Source organism: Micrasema longulum, unplaced genomic scaffold (assembly GCF_059751315.1).
Source record: "Micrasema longulum isolate JH-2025_06_02 unplaced genomic scaffold, ASM5975131v1 h1tg000202l, whole genome shotgun sequence".
NCBI lineage: Eukaryota > Metazoa > Arthropoda > Insecta > Trichoptera > Brachycentridae > Micrasema > Micrasema longulum.
The window spans coordinates 40,952-56,313 of NW_028277407.1; the positions used below are offsets into that span (position 1 = coordinate 40,952).

At 33.5% G+C, this 15,362-nt stretch overlaps 1 protein-coding gene across 1 annotated transcript; it reads left to right on the top strand.

The window, feature by feature from the left end:
- Nucleotides 1–12,812: 12,812 nt before the first annotated feature.
- Nucleotides 12,813–15,160, top strand: LOC148283757 (pancreatic lipase-related protein 3-like). Its single transcript, XM_088243316.1, has 2 exons — nucleotides 12,813–13,036; nucleotides 14,871–15,160. Exons 1-2 carry the CDS (start codon nucleotides 12,898–12,900, stop codon nucleotides 15,158–15,160), a joined length of 429 nt encoding a protein of 142 aa, XP_088099442.1. The 5' UTR covers nucleotides 12,813–12,897.
- Nucleotides 15,161–15,362: the final 202 nt, after the last annotated feature.

Consider the following 15,362-nt stretch of genomic DNA (forward strand, 5'->3'; position numbering starts at 1 on the left):
GGCAACATTCTAGAAAATTGTTTCCAGGCGTTGCCTAGTAGGTGATTTGGTTCAGCCGGATGAATCTCACCCACGTGATAAAGGTTTCAGATCATTTACTTCACAAAAGTCAACAGATGGAAGAGTAGAGGAAATGTGGATGTTCAAACATGGGCAGAATGGTGAATGTTACACAGTGTGTAAAGTGGCCACTTAAACCAGCCAATGACAGGCAATAAGCCCTGTCAATGCCTAGACTTCCATATTCCCTTCTCAAAAATGCGTCCTCTGTTGAAATAAATTTAATTTTAAACAACTCCCTAGGGAGGTAATCCAGCCAGTCTGCAAGCATTTGGACATACTTGGCCAGCAGTTCGTACGAACTATGCCCAGAACTCTCCACTTACACGTTTTGTTCGTGAAAATATTTTGAACTTTCCGTTTATTGATCCATTTGATTGTAAAAAATAACATTTAAAATGCGCGTCTTAAAACATATTTTTTTGTCTTATATTTAGTTTAATAATAAAGTCTTATTTTATCTTATTTTATTTTATTTTATCTCTCATTTTTAATATTTTATATATATTTATATTTTCGACACTTGTGCAATAATATTTACACACATGTCCACCCTCATTCCAATATAACACCCACTCACCCACCCTCTCACTCACTTACACTCACTCAAACACACTAGTATGTGTTGTACGTGTATTTTATGTATTCCTGTTAATATCTGTCATTGGTTTTATTCTCTGTATATTTCATTTGTTATATTTTTGTTACATGTATTACTGTTGATATCTACAATAAATTTAGAAAAAGAAAAAAAAAATATTACTCAAACATTGTTACAAGAGCGCTTGTTCTCGCCACATTCGATACGAACGGGGTTACGAAGGAGTCACGCAATGAGAGCTCTGTATAGTACAATATAACGAGTCGAGTCTGTTAACGAAAAGGCGGACTGTAAATGAAAATTGAATTTTATTCAGTTTTGTGAATTGGGAAATATTTGAGAAAGGATAGGAATATGGAATGGATACCTACCTTTAATATAATCTGAATGTTCTTCAATTTCTGGTACTGGATGACAAAATGAACTATAATATAACAGTGTTTTCCTCGACGCGCGACGATTCCAACCACTTTTTATCCGATTTTATGTCAAGTCAAAAATGTTGTTTTGTTTTTGTTCTAAATCTGAATATTCTAATTTTGAATATCTTCTATCTTGATGTTAGGTAGGTACCATAGAGATGGGTCAAAGGAAGGATGGGAACGAAAGGTAATCGGACAGGAATAATATCGATAAATGCTGTTATTTACTTAACAAGTCTACATTCAATAGTTTAATTATGCCCCCGTAGAAGGATATACGTGATTTTGTTTTTTTAGAGCAATTCGACTAAAACATTTAGGCAAAGCCATTAATATTTATACATAGACGCGCTTCACGGAGTAAAATATTTCAAAAAGTTGTGACACGAAAACGAACCCATAGTTAATAATTTCGTTTAGTTATTCCAGCATTTAACGACCACGCATATGCTACTGTGGAGACCAGAGAGTGAGGGACGGGGATGTGTTGTCTATGGCCGCAGTGCCCAATGTACCTATAGAAGGGCGCGTAACACGTCACTCACCGTTCTCTGTCTTCACCAGTATTCAAATTCACTTTAAAATGTTCTTTGTTTAATCTCTGTATTTTCGTGTGTAATAAACCAAAAATTGAAATAAAGAAATAAAGAAGAAAAAATATAGAGATTAAACTGAGTATACTTTAAAGTGAATTTGAATACTGGTGAAGACAGAGAACGGCGAGTGACGTGTTACGTGCCCTTATAGGTATAGGTCCATTGGGCACTGCGGCCATAGACAACACATCCTTGTCTCTCACTCTCTGGTCCCCACACTACTAAAAATTGGAGGATACTCATTTTTGGCATGTAAAAAAGTTTGTATTCAACGTTGACAATCAACATTTGCTAGGTGGATCACAATTAGCTTCATTCCTTATAATTTAGACCCATTTATTTCTTTTCACTGGATTTCGGGGAATGCAAAATTATATTTTCATCGCGTATTTCTATCAGTAACTAAGAGCTTCGCAATTGCGCCGCTAGGTGTAGTTTGACGTTTACAAAAAAATAATATTAATTACGATATTTTAAGTTTGTCCAAATGTTAGTAATTGTTTTAAACTTTGTAAATCACTCGTGAACAAATATTTACCAATGAAAATTTACACAATCTCTTTCACAATGTTTATCTGAAAAGTTTTCCCTTTTATAGAGGCATAACAACAGCCCTTTTCCAGTCTGGAGGAGTGTATTCTTCTTCTAAACATCGGTTATAAAGCTTGTGCAGTCATAAGAAAATTATTTCACCACCCACCTTTATAAATTCTGAGCAACATCATCAAAACCTTGCGATTTTATATTCTTCATATATTTGGCAGCACTTCTTATTTCTTCCATTCTTATCTCTATCGTAACATCTTCTGCATTTAAACTTACTTGTGAAGGTACTGCAGTGCTTAATTTTAAAGTACGTGTTTCATACAACTCATCAAAGTATTCCTTCCATCTCGTGTTTGTTCCTTCACCATTTTTCCATCGTTTCCGTTTATGGTTGTCAAACATCTACTTTATAACTGTTTCGGGAAAGGTTCAAGGGTGGAATGCGGAAATGATAGAGCAATCAGCCTGTTGAGCGCTGTTGGCAAAATTAAAAAAAAATATTGATTGAAAGACTAAGAAAATATATATACTGAGCGGTTTTATGAATGGAAGAGGATGTATGGATCAAATATTTGCTTTACGAATCATGACATAAAAAAATCTGGCTAAAAAACCAAAAGCTTTTCTGCGCATTTGTCGATCTGCAAAAAGCGTTTGATAGAGTTTGCAGAGAAAAATTATGGATAGTTTTATCGGAGTATGGAGTGAGCGGAAACCTGACACAGGCTATTGCTTCTCTGAATAAAGACAACACAGCATGTCTAACGGTAAATGGATTATACACATCGTGGTTTGACATTCATAAATTAGTCAATCAAGGATGTGTGACGTCACCATGGCTGTTCAATGTATATATTAAACTGTCAATTGTCTTTTGTATGCTGATGATGCCGTGCTTCTTGCTAACAACACAGAGGGACTGCAATTATTGGTAACAAAGGGCTACGATGTATGCAAGGGAAGCAATTTGCTGATAAATGTCGACAAATCGAATGTGATGGTTTTTGAAAGAAATGAGACTAAATGTGAAATCACAGTGAATGGAGATATACCAAAACAGGTAGAAGAATTTGTGTATTTGGGAAGCATGTTTACTGGGGATGGAATGACTGAGAAATATATCGAAAGGAGGGTGAGTGCCGGGAACAGGGTGAACGGAGCACTTGAATCAATCTTGGCAAAAAAATGTTTGTCGCAAGAGGCGAAATTCATCACATATTCCTTTTGACTCTTATAAAATTTCACGATGGGTATGATTCATTTACCCTAACATTGTCCGCTGTCCTTATACAGAGAAACAATAGCCCGTGTCGGGTTTCCGCTCACTCCATACTCCGATAACACATTCTATGATTATCTCTGTCAACTCTATCAAACGCTTTTTGCAGATCAAAGAAATGCCCAGAGTTTTCCAAAAAATAACTTGTAATTATTTTATTGATTGATTTGGTGTTTATTTTGTAGAACTCTATATTTAAACTTATAATATAAGAAATCAAACACTGATTTGAGTCTATTGAACATTTTATTTTATTTTTACAAATGTTGAAGTGAAAATTTCGTGACAACGTTTAAAAATGCCTTAACAAGGCGACACGATTGTCACGAAATTTTTATTTTTATATTTGTAAAAATAAAATGTGTTCAGTTGACTTAAATCAGTGTTTGATTTTTTATATTATTAGTTGAAACTATTTTATGTTGGATTAAATAATAATAAAATTAAATGTGATGTATTTTTCTTAGTTTTAAACTTAAAAACTTATTATTAAAACTTAAATTATAAAAAAATATCTACAAAATTGCCTTGTAGTGTCGTCATACCCCAGGGTTACCCTTACCCCAAACGAAGTTTAAAGGCTTGCACTCACCGCCAAATTTTACTGTGTTTTTCAGACAACATGAGAGTGTCCTTTTGGATTTTAACATATTACTTAATACGACAGCAATTAATAATATTTGCAGAAGGAAAATTATTGAAGCAAAGTGACTGTAAGTACATAATTACTATATTGATCCAACACACAAAAAGTTATTTAACATATCGCAATTGCGAAAACCGTTGACGGTATCTACATTGCAGGGGCGAACCGTGTATAAAAGTGATTATGCGCAGCCTACCATTATATTTGACTAACTATAATAATGTTTTATTCTAACTTTATTTACAGAAAAATAAATAAATAATTAATATTTATTTTAAATCATTTCCACCGTTTGTATTTTTATCCTAATATAAATATAAATTTTAATAAAGCGTGCCCAGCGCCTGCGGTGAGCTAAGAAACTAGCCGATTATTCCAGCTTATTTTTTCATACAAATAAGTATACTATATTTTGAATGTATTAACCCCAGTGCGGGTTTTTAATCCTAGATTAAACTTGCAGATTACACAAATTATTTGAAGATTCTTGATTTGGAAAACAGTATTTCAAACATTGTTTCTTAAGAAATATTTTTCTTTGAGATGGTACTTTTAACATAAGACCATAATTACCTTCATGCGTCATATTGCAGGACATATAGCGCTCCACGCGGCTGTTTTTAGCACTATTAATTACTAGAACAATTTGGCCAGTTGACATTCCAATAGAATACCTAATATCAACTGAATTCATAGTGGTATTTTTTAATTTATTTTGTTGATCGTTTGAGTTGATTTCATGGATGAGAGTTGTTGTATCACACAGAACCACAGAAAAATATCAATTTATAGTAAATATTGCTTATATTATATTATGTACCTCCTATGTAGGTATAAATATTTGGTATTTTTTTATAGCTTACCTATAAATAAAATCACCATTCGCCACTGCTACATTGCCGTTTGAATTCTCTAAAAATACTGGCCAATAATCCCGCCAGTCCAAAATCCACACCACACGGTCACACGCGGTGGGTGCATAGGCTGCTGATAGATCACTCGTGGGTTTTTGGTCTCCCAAATTCGATAATTCTGTTTTTTTTTTTATTGAAATTTTTTTCACATTCTTCTAAACATTTTTTTAAATTCCGCCAAACTGCAAAAGCAGTTTTTTTTCAGGAATTTCTCTAAACATTTTGGGAACACTATATTTGTTGACATAAAAATATAAAAAATCTTCTTTATATCAATAAAACAAAAGTTTAAAAAAATTTAATACAAGTAAATCAAGTCTTTTTTGATACCGAAATATTTATAAAAAATTAAACAAAAACTTTTTTTGACACTGTTTTAAAGTGTTTGTTTTCCCCATTTTCTTATTTTTTTCACACACTCAACTTAGAATTTAAGAAAAAGATTTTTCAAACCAATTTTACATTATTTTTATTTATATCATTATTCTTTATTTCGTCCGGGAGTCTCTTTACTATGCGAGAGAGTATGTACGCCCTGGTCCTCTCTCCATACGCATTTATAGCTCTTCTTTCTATGAAATTTCCTTTCACTTTTTGGCGCGATTCTTCTTATGTGATATTGGCGTTTTGTAGAAATCCACGAAGTCCTCTGTTACCAGGCGAAAGTATATCATATTAATATCTTTTATTGACGTATCCATCAAGTTGGAAATGCACCTTATCGCTAAACATTACGTTTTTGGCAAAATAACCATTGACTTGTTGATGTTCCATCATCCATTTGACGAATGTTTGGTGCTGCGCATGGTCTGTTGGCTTTAGAAGTTGTGTTAATTGAATCTTTCAAACGTAGATGTGTAGTTGTGAAGGTCTTTAGGCGAAAGGCAAGGAGCTTCTGGAGACATTTAATTGTTGACAACGATGACGAATGGAGGTAGATGGAAGTTCGTGTTCACGTTCGTTAACTGCCGCAATATTTTCAAACGATCGAAACGTTTATGGTCGGCCATATGTTTTATCATTCTGAACAGATCCAACAGTTTTAAATGATTTATTAAATTCTCCACAGACGCTAATGTTGCATAATGATGATCGAAAAATGTGTGACATTTTCGAGCCGTCTCTGTAAAGTTCTCACCATTTCGGTACTGAATTTTTACAATATCCAATAATTCCCCCACTATGCCTTATTTTCGCCGCGCACATTCGTGATGCCGCCGCGTAATGTAGCAAGATGGGAAAAAATATAATTATAACACAAATGTAAAGTAAAAAAAAAACAGTTTGTTGATTTCTCTAAAATTGTATTGTGAAGGAGGAAATAATTATTGACACAACAGATAAGATAAGTAAAGGGTCATTTAATAAGAGTAGTTGAATTAGTGAACTTTAAACATAAATTATTAAATAAATTTTATTTTACATAAAACGGATATTTTTTAATAATGTTAAATAATATTTGATGTTTTAAAGATAATGTCGGTCAAATGTCCACCACAGAGTTGTTTAATCCGAGGTCCAACTTTCATTAGTTTTTTTCATTAGATGAGCAAAGTAGGGTAAAAAAAAAAATACTACCCTGGCAACACTAACGAAATTTCCATTTTGTTTTTTTCGACAATCTGACAGATGGAAAAATAATTCAATTTTTAAGTAATGCATTTGCTACTTACATATTCTTTTGCTAATTACACACAAAATGTGATTGCATCTTGTTTCTTTAAGATCCTCGCAGTATTTCTACACTTTAAAAGGACATAATACGGCATAGTTGAATTCAAATCAGGAGTTGCGTACTGAGCGACGTCTACAAATAAACTAATGGGTCAAAACGTAAACCTACGCAGTCGCCTTCTGTTCGATGTGCGTATGCGGTTTCTGGACTATTATTAATTCTATGGTTGCTCGACTAAAAAACGCTGCATGACTTAACCTCAAATTTTGTTGATGACAATTGCAAAATATCCGCATTCTATGTTTGACGCAATGAAAATTATTAGAAATTCAATATTCAAGCAGATTTTGAGATACCCGATATTTCGAAATCGGTACTCGTAATCCTAGGGCAATAGGGTATTCTTACAGTCACATATTAAATATGATACTTACGAGTAAAACGGATTTTTACGATTTAAATGACTATATATATACTATATATAACTATTATCGCATAAAAAGTACTATTAGTTGTCGTGTACAATATTGCACTTATTTGTACTATACATTAGGACGGGTTGAAAACAGCGATATTTTGATTATCAAATTCAAAGACGGCTCATAACTTGCGTATTGGCATCCTTATTGACGGTGAAGAGCAAAAAAAATCCCGCATTGTACAATTTGCAAATTGACAAACAACACTATATTTTAATTTTGGAGCTCAAAATAAATGGGTAATTTTTAAAACGTTTACTAGCCTCTAAGTACTGTATTTTTTTCCCTGAGCATACAAAAACATATTTAAAGATATGATATTGTTTATACTTAAAAAATCACATTGTTAAAAATGGGGATTTTTACCGTTTCAATTTGAATTTGCAGCTCTACGCCTGTTTCACTTTTCTTTTCATTAAATGACCAAAATCTTATCACGAGAAGGTGCCTGTAATTCGAGTTCCAGTATCCACAGTAAAAATATTTTTGTTTAAGAAACCTATTTTATTAGCAATTAAGCTGAAGTAATTAAGCACATCTCTTTCCATGCCCCACTTTAAATGCCCATGATCTTTGTCTTTGTCAATTTTTTTTTTCTAATTTTCTTAATTTTTTTTCAAGTATATACCTAATGTTTTTATGATTTGCAATCAAGTTTTTACAAAACAACTGTAAGATATCTCTAAAGAGCATGTTCTCAGATAATCGAACTTTGAGGTGTGCAAAGGGTCTGACTGAATTGAATTATTTGAACTGGATAATTTATAATATGTTTCTATAATATAAATTATATAAATTCAATATTGAGTTTTTCGAAAAATAGTTTATCTCAAAATGAAAAAAATTGGGTTTACCTAACTGTTTTGGGTTAGCAATACAAAGTTATTAATTATGTAAAAGAGAAAACTTTATTAAATACCTTAAATATAATATAAATGAATTTTTGAAAGCCAAAAGAGGAAACAGTTTGTTGAAAATTCAAATAAGGTGAAAGCCAGCAATTTTCCAACGTCATCATTTGTTTTTTATTAATTTTGAAAACATTTTTTCCATAGGTGACATAGTAAAAAGGTTATTTCGTATGGAGTATAGCAACATTGTCAATACTACCAATGAACCGGATATGAATAATGTATCTATTACACTTCACACGCTCGGTAAATTGGTAAATATATATAAAAGTGAAATTATTATTTCAATAATCAAAATGGATTTATAAAATAAGGAATGAGAAAAAGTAACTTTTTTGGGTGAATCCGTTTTGTAGAAAAATAATGTGTTTATGTACTAAAAAATTGTACCGTGTCTTAGTCGGCTGTAGGCGCATAAAGATGGCTCCTGGAACGGTAGCCAGAACGTCAGAACGAATCCAACACGGAATCTCCTAAAAAGATACATGTCGATAAGAGTGGCCGTGAAATTTTAAGCACCTATTTAACGAACGAGGAAGTCCGGCGGTTTTTAATAAAAATAAATTTATCAGACTATCAAATGTTGATGGTAGAAAGGCAAGTATTACTTAGTGCCAATGACCTAAAATTAGATGGCCAGTTAATTTATTATTTCAAATTATTTAACAAAAAAAATCACATTATTTACACTACTTTGATCAAAATTCACATAGCGGAGAAGCTCCTAAACAGGCCACAGCCCAACATTCCGGCGGATCCTTACATATTATGAACATATTTTATCACCTGAATAAATTTTTTCATTGAAGTAAATTTAATGGAATATTGTAAAATAATGTAAAGAAATAACTATCCTTTTGAAGTAAATATAAACCTTGTACATAAAAAGCGAGGTAAAAAATAATCGTAACTTAAAAAATAATCGGAGTTCGCCAAGGTTGCGTCCTTGCGCCGCGCGCCGTTCATTTTAATAATCCTTAGAAAGTCAATTTTATTAGATCGAGGAATATCCATCTCCCCCTTCCAAAAACACTGCGACTCAGAGTATGTCGATGATGCGGTTATAATTGACGAATCAGTCGGAGGTCTTCAGGTTACTGTAGATAGCCTAAATAGGTACTCCGCATGCATGGTTTCAAAGGTCAACTGTGTAAATACTTCGTTCCTTGATGCTCAAAATCCCCTGACTGTCAAACCAAATCACCGAAAAGGTCTAGCAAATGTAAGTTGTCAAAAAAACTGATAATGCGGTTAGGAGTAGCAGGTGCCACATTCAACAGTATGATGACTGTTTGGAGATCGGATATTTACTCAGTTTCAACCAAATACCACCTATATAACGCCTGCATAACACATATTCTCCTTTACTGATGCGAATTGTGGCACTTCACAAAAATCCAAAACAGCGATATCCTTAGTTTTGAGAATAGGGGTCTCAGAAGAATCTTAGGTGTGCGGTGGTTTGACTGTGTGAGGAACGAAGTAATAAAAGAACGGACCCAGCAAACTCCTGTGACAACTTTCGTCAAGCGAAGGCTGTACGGTTAGGTAGGTCATATACTGCGAATGCCGCCTGAGAGCCTTAACCACGCTTGCCTATTTTACGCGGCATCATGTTCTCGACGTCCTGGACGTCCACTGCTGACTGCTTGTCGGCAGTTTATGTCAGAACTTCGGGACGAGAACCCGACCTGGGAAAACGCAAAGGAGTTGGCAGCCAATAGACATGCAAGGAGGCTCTTTATAGATACCTTATGCTTCAACTAGGGAGCGGACTTGATGGAATGATGATGAAAAAATAATCTAATTCCATGTAAAACTATTTCAAAAACGTTTACATTAATTAGTTTTTTTAGTTAACTCATTTTAGTAAAGGAAAAAAAAATTAATCCCAAAAGCACTGTGTACGTAGAACTCGAAAATATTTAATGTACGTACAGAATTTTCCTATTGTAATAGCAAAAGTTTGGTGCCAAATGGAGTCAAAACAAGGTGTATAAAAAAATACTCAAATTGAAAGTCATCTTCTGTCTCCGGATTGGCATTGAAATTAAAAAAATTAAAAGAACCGATATTCTAGTTGGTATTTATGTTTCTTCAAGTAAAGATATAATCTTTATTGTAACCGTTTTCTGGACTTGACGTAGTATTTAACTGTAAAAAGTACCAAAATACGCCTTTGTTTTTAACAGAGTAGGAGTTTTGGTAAGGAGGCTGGAGCACCAAACTCTGCTCGAGCGCAACGATTCGTTCTCCAGCCATTTAAGCGAGTATTCGCGTTTGGACAGGTCATCGGTATGTATCGAAATCGAAAATTATCAAAAAATTTGTGCTTGACGATGTTTATGAGTGTTTTTGCAGTGATAGAGTCTTCTTTATCGCATTTAGATTGCTTCGAACAGCAAAAAATATATTATGAGGCCCAAAGGGGCGATATTTCAAAGTGCCTGAGATCCTTATCAATTAATTGAGGCCCGAAGGGCTAAATTAGCTCCCATGTAAAAGTCGGCGATGGCTGATTGTTGCCTGCTAGTATGTTATTATTTCTTAAAATTTACATTTTACTAAAAATCCTTCAATTCTTTCATCCGTTGATGTTTGTAAAGTTAAAGAGCTGAAACCTTGCCGATTCATTTAATTGAATTATTTCACCTACATACTAGGCAACGTCTGAAAATGTTATTTATTCAATTTCTATACTTCTTCGTGGTATTGTCAAAATATTGTTGATAAATCCACCTGGTTCATGAAGAAGTATAGAAATTGGAATAATAACATTTTCATGCATTGCCTAGTATGTAGGTGAAATAATTCAATTAAAAGAATCTCACCAGCATAAATAAAAATTTCAGCTCTTTAACTTCGCAAACATCAACAGATGAAAGAATTGAGGGAATATAGATGTTTGAATATGGGCAGAATGGTGAATGTTACACAGTCTGTAAAGTGGTCACTTAAACCAGTCATTGACAGGTCGTAAGCCCTGTAGATGCCTAGACTTCTATATTACCTTCTCTCTAATGTTCTTCATCTCTGTTGTAATATGTTAATATAAACAGCTCCCCAGGGAGTTGCATCCTGTCCTTGTCTACAAAAATTAGGACAAACTCAAAATATCGTTGATTTTACTAAGAAAAATTCATTCTTAATTTTTATGGCTTAACACTGGCAGTCTTAAAAACCATTACACGTTCATGAAAAATAAAAACATTTCGTTGCCAACAGTTCCAAATTTTCAAGTTTTTGTGGATACTTTGGTTTTTTTTCTAAATTATTATTATTAAATAAATTTTGGTTTTAATTGCAGACCAGCTATGTTCTTCCTAAAGCTCTTGATGCTTTGCAAAACTCCGCATTTGACCAGAACCGCTCGATAACTATGGTCCTTCACGGAGTTCGATCAGAAAATACAAGTCGCTATTGCAGTTCCATGCCTGCTCATTTGGTAAAAAAAAATACAACCAACGTCTTTTTTGTAGACTCAAGCTACTATTTTAACGTGAACCTTTTCTTAGCCACCACCTATTTACAATTTATTGGGGAGGGTATAGGAAAAATGCTGGCAGAGTTCTACGACGGTAATTATTATTTTGTTCATTTTATTTAACTGTTCAGAAACTTAAAATTAACGTATTAAAATTAAATTAATTGTACCTACACCGTTTTCATTTTTAAATCTATTTTTTTTTTCAATAAATTTACAGCTCGCACATGCACTGTTTCATACAGGGAATGTTTCTTAACCTAGCTGGACCAAAGGGGGGGAATTCAAATACCCCATAGACCAATTTTAATTCAATAACTCGAGTATTTTTTTAACTATTTGCCTTAAATTTTTTGTAATCGTGAAAATAAACGAAAGAAGAATTTGATTGTTTGTGTTTTTAAATTTTCAAATCTTTAATATTACAACAAAAAAAAGACGTAAATAATACAAGGGTCGATTTCTCTTTATGTACTTGAGCATTCGGTAAACTAACAAAAAATAATAAAATACACGAATGAGTACAATATGTGTACGTGAAAACATGAATAAACAAATGCACAATCATAAACACTTCCAACTTTTTATTCTCGTACAAGTAGGCGCTGGGGTCGTTTGGTCCCCCCGTTCGGATCATGTGTAATTTTTGGATACTTAGTGAGGAAAATGTTAATGAATGATGCAAAAATTTCTCTGCTTTCAGCATTATTTCTCTTACAAGCTCTTTTGCCCTGGTAAATTTTAAGTTGAACTAGCACGATTTGCCAAAAAAAATCAATTAAAATTATCTGTTTTAATTTTACATACGGCTTACTTTTGTAATTGACAGGCTTGTGAGATTTCTAATTATGCTTCACCAACTCAATCGAGAATGCTCAGTTTGCGGTGTCAAATACTAGAATTGAAATCTGTTTTTGCAAGATTTAGAGATGGTTTTGAATTACGCTATTCTTTAAGTAAGTAGGTTTTTATGTTTAGTTTATTTTGGAATCAATAACTGATTTTCCGTTTTTGGTAGAGATTTCTAAGCTTGCTTCTAATACTCTGATATATCTAATTGGTAACTAATTCGTTACATAACCAAATAAGCATTTTGTTTCCTTTTATAGAGACATCCAATTTGACCCAAAAAAATATTTTTTAACAAATAACTGCTTAATTTTTCGAATTTTATCTTTAGCTGGTATTAGTTCCTCATCTATCCATCTCATTAGCCACAGTCTTGGAGTTAACACGGCCAGTGTTGCAGCAAGAACATTTACAGCTTTGACTGGAAAAAAGATAATGAGAATCAGTGGTCTAGATCCTGCTGGACCCTGCTATGAAGAAGGCTCCAGCGATTCTTTGTTATCTCGAACCGATGCCCAATATGTGGATGTAATTCACACGGACAGTGCTTTATTTGGAATTTCAACAGCAGCAGGTTAGTATATTGTTGCTAGTCATCTCAACAAATGTAGAGGTATCTTTGAGAAGGGAATATGATTGATTGGATTAAATAATCACTGCACACGCTTTGTCACATTCACCATGCCACTGTTCGCACCAAAAAAATACTCAAAACTGCGAAAAGGTCTTAAGGTCCATTACTGAAAAAACCCTGAATCCGTCATACTATTGTAAGAGGTGTAGTAACATATCTACACTATCTGCACACTCACATTTCCTGGCAGGTCATTCCATGAAAGTATCTTGTAGAGTTAAAGGATCGGATTAAAGTCATCGGATTTAATAAACGAGTATAATGAATCTGAAGGTTTTACTCTAATAGTCAAAGTACCTCACAGCTATAATAAGGAACTTCAGTCCTACGGAAAATTAGAAGCAAACAACGTTTTTTTGAGCGGGGTTAAAATTAGAGCATTAAATTGTATGGCAAAGTTTCTTGAAAATGTACGGAAAAAATAATAAAAAGTATTTCAATAAAAACGCACTACTTAGAATGACGTCACTGGTTCATATAAATCAACCTATGTTCTGAGAGCTATGGAAGATTTCCGGTCTGATTGTCGTTTCTGGACCAATGGAAAGAACTGAATGAGAATAAGTGGAAATGAACCTCTGACGTCACACGCGGAGTTATTTCAGACATACGAAACTGGAAAAAATCGTAGCGCTGATAATACGATGCATAAAAATTAAAATATATATTTTGCTTAGTTTAATAGTCTATTAATACATAAAAAAAATTAAAAAACCACTGAACTTTCTTATAAGAGAAATGTGTAAAATAGAGGATATGGTGCGATGAAGCTGATGCAGATGAAGATACTGGAAGGGTCATGGGGGTAGGATAAGTATTGACAGACTTGTGTACGCTGCAGCCAATGAAATCTCATTTGGACAACGCCAACGTCTGCCTGACAGACCACCCAAGACGTGGAAGGAAAGTTGGACCTCTTTTGGTACAGTCGATTATTTAATATATGTTCATTGTATGCAATCTTTGGATGAGGTAAGGTTTTCAAAGCTCATCTTGAGATCCTGAATGTATTAAAAATACGAATCATTAAAACAATAATACGTAAACCATCATTCTCTAAACTAGTGAACTTTTCATCCATAATGTATTAAAAATATAGGATATTTATGGAAAGTATCGTTTGTTTCAAATACACAAGAAAGGCTCTTATCGGATCGTATCAAGGGATGATTAAGAACGGTTATGAACGAAATTCCTCGGGATGCATCATTATAAGCATATGGGAAGGAAGCTTTTTAATAATTCACCAGTAAGGATGAATAAAGGGATGAATAAAGTAAGAAAAATTGCTGAGTAAATAAAAAAAGCAAACTTCTAATAATTTTAGTTAATAATAATACGGCCCATTGTTTTGCTGAAAACTGTAGCCTACTTCGTGGTTAATAATCCCAGGTCAATTTTTGTTCGTATGTATGGACGGCTCTAAAAGCGAAAGCGCGTTATTGACCTTATAACTGATGATTGACCAACAAAAGAGCAATATTCTGAAATATTTTTTTAAATATTTTTTTAACTTTTTGTACATAATGTTATTTGTACATTGTCGGGCTTATTTCCAAATGGCAATTTCTTCCAACCAACCAACAAAATAAAAAAAATATTTTTAAAATTTAAGTTGCAGAAAAAAAAGATTGAAAAGCTAAAGATATATAAAAATAGAAATAAACGTATTTGTTTATAAATTACCTTAAATCAAAATTGTTACTCTATGGGAAAACGGTAGTTATGAAAAAAGTATAGAAATATGTAGTTACTTACAGATATTTTTTTGCAGGGCATGTTAATTTCTACCCCAACGGAGGTAGGAGTCAACCTTATGGCTTAATTACGGGAGGAAACCACAATCGAGTCTGGCAACTATATGAAGAGTCAATTTTACATCCCCTAAATTTCATAGGGGTACAGTGTGATTCTTGGGAGTCTTTCCAGGCTGGACTATGCAGTGAAAACAAGCAAGCCGTAATGGGTTATCATTCTTCTCCGCTCACTAGAGGAAGTTACTATTTAATAACTCTGGGGCACTCTCCATATGGATTGGGGATAGCTGGAATCTCACCGCAATAAACATATACACTTTACACACTGTGTAACATTCACCACTCTACCCATATTTGAACATCTATATTCCTTCAATTCTTTCATCTGTTGATGTTTGTGGCCACTTAAACCAGCCAATGATAGGTCATAAGATCCGTAGATGCCTAGACTTCTATATTATCTTGTCTAAAATGTTCATCTCTGTTGTAAAATGTTTATCTTAAAAGCT